General features: G+C 43.1%; 1 protein-coding gene across 1 annotated transcript; it reads right to left on the minus strand.

Moving 5' to 3' along the window:
- Positions 1-2,143: 2,143 nt before the first annotated feature.
- LOC131226116 (pentatricopeptide repeat-containing protein At5g66520-like) lies at positions 2,144-3,643 on the minus strand. Its single transcript, XM_058221818.1, has one exon. The coding sequence runs from the start codon at positions 3,641-3,643 to the stop codon at positions 2,144-2,146; it is 1,500 nt and encodes a 499-aa protein (XP_058077801.1).
- Between the last annotated feature and the right edge of the window lie 3,273 nt (positions 3,644-6,916).

Below are 6,916 nucleotides of genomic sequence, written 5' to 3' on the forward strand. Positions count from 1 at the left end.
TGAATGCATAGATGATTGGAATCGCTCTATCTCCCTTATAGGAAAATTTTATTAGAGTAGGATTCCATCATAACCTCGACCTAACCCGTCGCCATGTATTGGTACATCTTCTAAGTTGCAGTTCAAGGAAGCTGAAAACTCTTCGTCATCAAAGGAGGAGATCTTCGACAACGGGCTGAATGGGGCTCATCTACTTATTTCTAAGTCATTAGAATCCAGAGGACCCTTGAGATCATTCCTTCTGTAGGATTAGGTTTAAGGTGTTTCTCACCCCTTGCAAGTCCTCATAGGAGGCCTCCGGCGGGAGTGTAAGTAAGGGTGCTTTGTGTTGACCCTTGCTCTGTGGAGAGCATAAACTCTTAGGTCCTTGTGTAGGTCCTTGAACTGTGTGGTCTAAAACTTAAGTGCTTTGTGTTGATCCTTTCTCATGGGAGCATCAACTAGTGAGGTTCCTTGAGTAGATCCTTGACCTGTGTGGCCTAAAAATCGGGTGTTGTGTGTTGACCCTGCTCATGAGAGCATAAACTGTGTCGTGTAGACACATTGTGTCAGCCTAAGTGTAGGTTGTACTAGTTAGAGGTGAACCTGAGTTAAAACCTCCGATTTGAGGTGAACCCGTTGTGAAACCTCCTTTAGTGAGATCTAGTACACTTAAGGGTTGAGTGCGTCTACCGAAAGTGGAGTAGATAAGTAGTCGAACCACTATAAAAATGACTGTGTTTGAGATTGCTATTGTCTTCCATTACTTGTGTGATTTCCTTAAATGCTTTCATATTTGATTATCTGATATCACATCTCACACACAGTTACATCCATCATAAACTATGATTTGCATCTTGTTTATCTTATAAATAGTTTTATGACTGGATCCTCTATTTGGCTTGGAAGCCATTAGAGTTACTCTAAGGAAATCCTGATGCATGCATATTTACTCAGGATAAGATTGATAGGATTTTAAATAACCATAAAATATTAAAAAGTCTTATTCACCCCCCTCTAGGACATATTGGCATATTCCCACTTCAACTAAAGCAGTCATTACCGCATTTTCAATCTATCTTGATAAATTGACTATTTAAGTCGAGCCTTGAACCCGATAGATCTAATCATCTCGTTATCTTTTTCTTTTATCCTCCATTGTGTACAAGAAACACTTAATTTCTAACATTTCTTCAGGTACGAGCTTCATGGTTGTTGTAATGGAGAGAGATAGAAGAGACGGTAGAGATGCATTGGAGAGAGAGGGACGAGAATGAGAAAGATGGAGTAGTGATTAGGAGACAAAGAGGGTTAGGGAGATAGAGAGGGTTAGGGAGCGGAGAGGGAGAGAGGATTAGGGAACGGGGGGAGAGAGAGAGAGAGAGAGAGAGAGAGAGAGAGAGAGAGAGAGAAATGAAAGAAGTTTTGGGTGCGGCTCTATTTTTAGCGCGTGCCCAATATTTGGCTGTCAATTCATGAGACGGACCATGGACGGTCCTCTCAGGGGCTCCGGGGGGCCCACCATGATGTATTTGATTTATCCATTCCGACCATTAATTTTAATAAATAATTTAAGTTCATGATCCCAAACTTAAGTGGACCAAACCATAGGAAGCACATGTGATTTAATCTCCATGTTTCCTACCCTGTGGTCCACTTGAGTATTCGATATAGCTGATTTTTTATTTCATATCCTAAAATAATATTTCAAAATAGATGGACGGCTTAGATAGAACACGTATATTTCTTTAGACCCTAATAGAGCCCCTTACACCACCGTTAATTATTAATGGTGTGGTATCCTTTTAGCTACTCCAAACCATGGTAAATATTACTACAGTTTATATCCGTTGCAAAAAAGTAACATGGTCTGTATATCCTTTGCCCCTTTTTTTGGTAGCGACTCACCAGTGGGCTCCAACCAAATGCTCCAATGGCAATCCAAACCATCGATCATGTGGGGACACGTAATAGGAATCTTACAACATCTGCATCAAATTCCAAACTTGAAATGGCAAGCAAGCTCGTTCTCATGTTCTAATATAATTAACGGAAACGAGCCCAAACAGGCAGTTGAGCCAATCACGGTTCGGCTCTATTGGAACTAAGTAGCATCCAAACTCTCACACCTATAATAAAAATTTCAAGAAAACACAAACTTTATTCAATAACAGAAATGAGCCATTTCTTTTGTAATTCCATGTAAAATCACATAAATCTCCTCTGTTTGTGGATGTGTTGTATCTGATACAAGGAACATGTGCACCCTCCCATTTACCTCAACCAAGCTATGGCCATGGTCCTTCCTTAACCCTTTCTCAATCATCGTCTCCCTCATTCTCTTAACCTCTTCCCATTTCTCAACCTTTGCATATACATTGGACATAACTACATAAAAAGCCCCACTTAGGCCTTGTAATCCTAACCCCAAAATATGATTACCGATCCGCTCCGCTGCTCCAAATTCCCCGTTGATCACACACGCATTCAAAAGAGAGACCCAAACGACCCCATTTGGTTGGATAGGCATCAAATTTACCAACTGCTCGGCTTCTTCCAGGTACCCAGCACGACCCAGGAGGTCCACCATGGTCCCAAAATGCTCGATCCGACAGTAGAACCCATAAACATCCTTCATGCTGTTAAAGATCCTGAGGCCATCTCTAACCATGCCTGAGTGAGTACAAGCATGCAAAACACTAGTGAAAGTTACACTATCAGGTTTCAACCCTTGTTGCAGCATTTTGTCAAACAAAGAGACTGCCTCCTTCCCATGACCATACATGGCCAGCCCACCAATCATTGCCGTCCAAGCGGGCACGTCTGGGCCATCCATCTCATCAAACACTCGAATCCCACTCTCCAAATTTCCGCACTTTGCATACATATGCACCAAACTCGTGCCCAGCTCGGCTCCCATCGATAAACTGGCACGCCTACGTATCACGAATCCATGCACGCATTTACCCCACACCAATGCTCCCAAGTTCGCACATGAACGCATCACGCTTACTAACGTGTCATCGTTCATATCCATCTGCTCCATCACCATCTCCCCGAACAAAATCAAGCTGTCTACCTCACGGTTCGACTTCAAATAACATGAAATGATCGCGTTCCATGCCACAGTGCTCTTCTGAGGCATTTCGTCGAACACCCTTTTAGAAGATTCGATACGACCGAACGCCGTGTACATGTGTAACAAAGATGTTTGTACGTGTAAATCGGTCCTGAAACCGCATTTTAGCGTATGGGCGTGCAGTTTCCATGCCTGTGGAAAATGGGTGGTGCGCGCACTCGCCTTAAGTACGAAGGTGAACGTGTACTTGTCGGCGTAAATTCCTTTTTTGCGCATGGCGTAGAAGAGATGAAGAGATTGAATTGGGGTGTTACTGTCAGAGTAGCCTCGGATCATGGTGTTGTAGGAAAATGCGGTTGGGTTCGCCGAATAGTCGAAAATGAGGCGTGCGTAGTGGAGATCGCCGGAGTTTGACGTGGCGCAACAGGCCAGTAGGCGGCCCACGACGAAGTTATCGTGCCAAAGGCCTAGTACGAGGACTTGGGTTAGGATCTGTTTGAAATGGACCATGTCGAGGCATATTTCAAGGGCCGATACGACCTGGTGCCTTGTAACGGTGAGGGGTAGAATGGGAAATTTCGGCATTGTTTTTGCTTTTTTCTGACGTGGGCATGTGGTGTGAAGGCAAATGGGGGGCCGCTACAATGTGTTTAACAATGTCCTTGATATGTACCATAAACAGGGGGTAGTCGTACATTTTACAAAGAGTGGGCCCCACCGTGACTGAGAATCAGGCTTCATGAACAGCTCATCTTGCGGACCCCACTACGTGTTTGGAGAAAATGACAAGTGAAAGAAGTAGATGATCCATTATTGGATGGGGGGAACGTGTAAGGTACTAGGAACCACCTGATGGTGGTGGGCGGCGGCCAGGATGATTCTAGGTAACACGGTAGTGCCCTCCTGGTCTGTCTGGCAATTGGGTGGGGCCCGACCGGGCTTGACATTATAAGTTCCCAAGCCATGCCTGAAAAAATAAAAATTTGATCGGGCGCCTGAAAATTAAACACCATAGTGGGGCCCAGCCAAGCTGTGGAACACTTTCCTGCATATTTATTAATATTAATTAATCACCACCATTGAACTTGTGAGGTTTCTCTTTAGAAAAATGAAACCAGTAACATACATATATGAATTTGTGCGGAGCTGGATCGAGCCAGTCTAAAGTATTTGAGCCCAAGTTAGGCAGGGCCAAGCTCATCCAAGATAATAGATCCAAGGCCAGGTTGAACCTGCAACCTGGCCCATTATCACCCTACTCCGGCCAGAGAGCAGGGTCAAGATGGTAATGGCCAAAGTTATTGTGGGCCAATCTATTGATAACCAGCAAACAATCAACGATGGTCATTAAATGGTCAAAAATACGTACGGATCGGGCCGACCTAAATAGAAAGTATTCTCAAACCTAGCCTGGCCATTGCCTCAAGCGTCTACTAATCAAGCCCGGCCCATCCAAACCATGCAATATCACATGCAGCCCACACGGGCCTGAATGTTACGCCCATTTCTGGATAATGGCAGCTGTAAACGGGCCTAGATTCGGGCTCGCGTCCAGCCTCGAATGGAACTGTTGTTTGTGAAAAAAACAAATAAAAAAAAGGAGGAGAAGAAGGGTTTTAATTGATTGTGCAAATGTACCAAGTTGGCACACGAGCAAAATCCAGGCCATTCATCAGGTGGTAGCCACCATAAACATCCTGTCTCCAAAAAGTCGTAGAGCGAAGGTGCATGATAAGAATAGAGAGATAGAAATGATTACACAGAGTTCAAAAATGAGACCCACCTGATGAGCAGCATGGCCACCTCACATGTGTGTGTGGCATTGGCATTGTATCTCAAAATTCCCACTTCATAATTGATGATCATGTATTAATATACATAATCCTAACTTTTCTTTGCCAATAAAGAGAAATACAAATTTGCAATCTTAAAATTTTAAAAAATAAAATAAAATAAAAAGAAGCTATAAACACATGCACGTCCATCAACTGTAGAAATGACCCAATTCAGAGCTCCTCAGGGATGCTCTGAAGAGCGGGCCTCCATGGCCCACGGCTTCCCTTGGCATTCTCAGATCGTCGCTGATGCCTCCTCTGCATTACCAGTAGACGTTGCTCCAACGTCGACGGTGACGATGATGTCGACGATAACATCTGTTGGACATTGCTCCTACCACTGCCCATCATCATCATCATATGCCTCAGCTGTTGCTTGCTCACGACAATCCTCACGCGAGACGTGCCATCTTCGTCCATCTGAGAGACCACATTTCCACCATGCATTTTTGTGATAGCCTCAAGTAGATTGCACTTCATGCTTCTCTGGCTCCGAGTCCTTGACGCCGTTGGATTCCGGCCATCTCTCTTGATCGTCTTCCAATCTTCGCCAATTATCGAATCCATCATGTGACTTAGGGCCATGTGCCATAAGGACTTTATATAGTGGTTGCACCAGCTCATGGGCCTGTTTGGTCAGAACCCAAATACATGGTGGCAAATGCATCTGATTAAAGTAATCCGTTTTAGTAATCTTTAAAACGGTTTTTTTTTTTTTCGGTATTCCAAGTGTAAGACTCACATCTCATGAATTATAGAAAAATAACCCTTAGATTCTTTTTGGATGACTTTATTTTACTCTAGTAGAATATGGTAGGTCATAGTAATAGACGCATCTACTATACATATGGCACACATGAACATGATCCAGACCATTCGCTTGACAAACACTCCGGATTAGGAACATACCCAAAAGATTGCACTAATCCAATGGTTAGGATCGTATAATTTTCATGTTGTATTGGGATCATAGAATAAGTTCATTTTTAACCGTCCATTTAGAAATAAATTGATGGGATTTTTTTAGAACGAATAATCTATGGAATTTTTTGCGATATGAACCATATATGGTATGGCGTCGGTTTGAATGGTTTGGATCGACGAACATACATGCCAAGATTATGAAAGATGTATGGATGATTCTGATTTTCATTTTCATGCAAATGCATCAGATAATTCCCCGTGCCCATTTAACTAAGTCGCCTTAAATAAAGTTCAGTAGGCTGTGTAATGTTCACGCCTCGAGATCGAGGAAACGGATTGGCTACTCCCCTGCCACCAGCCAATGGCGGGTGGTCGGTGGTTTGTGGGCCCCATCATAATGTATGTGTTTCATCCATTCCGTACACCTATTTTTCTAAATCAATTTATAGTAATAAACATAAAATGAGATATATACAAGTCTCAAGTAGACCACATTACAGGAAACATCGTTGAATGAACTTCGACCATTAAAAACGTTTTGGAGCCATAAAAGTATTGGATCAAGTTGATCTTTGTTTTTTCCCTTCATCTGGGTCTTTATGACCTAATCAACAGATTGGATGTCAAATAAACAGTACAGTGGGCCTTAGGAGGACTTAAATGATGGATATCCAATCACTATCGTTTTCCTGTGGTGTGGTCCACCTAAGATTTATATCCCTCTTATTTTTGGGATAAGGACTAAAATAATATTTAAAAATGTATGAACAGAATAGATGAAATACATTCATCATGGTGGGGCCCATAGACCACCGACCATCAGCTCCGGGCTGATGTCAGGAGTAGCCAATCCGTTTCCCGAGATGGAAGCTCATTCATCGACCGAGGAGTAAAGATCAAACTCTCCCACGGGACGCGGATTAGATACCGACAGGTTGAGCAGAGTCCTCTACTGAAGAGACGTGTCCAGTAGGCCCCACAATGATGTATGTGTTGTATCCACACCGTTCATCTATTTTGAGATATCATTTTAGTGCATGAGCCAAAGAACGAAGTGGATAAAAATTTGTAATGTACCCCCACCACAGAAAACGGTGGG

Source organism: Magnolia sinica, chromosome 2 (assembly GCF_029962835.1).
Source record: "Magnolia sinica isolate HGM2019 chromosome 2, MsV1, whole genome shotgun sequence".
Taxonomy (NCBI): Eukaryota; Viridiplantae; Streptophyta; class Magnoliopsida; order Magnoliales; family Magnoliaceae; genus Magnolia; species Magnolia sinica.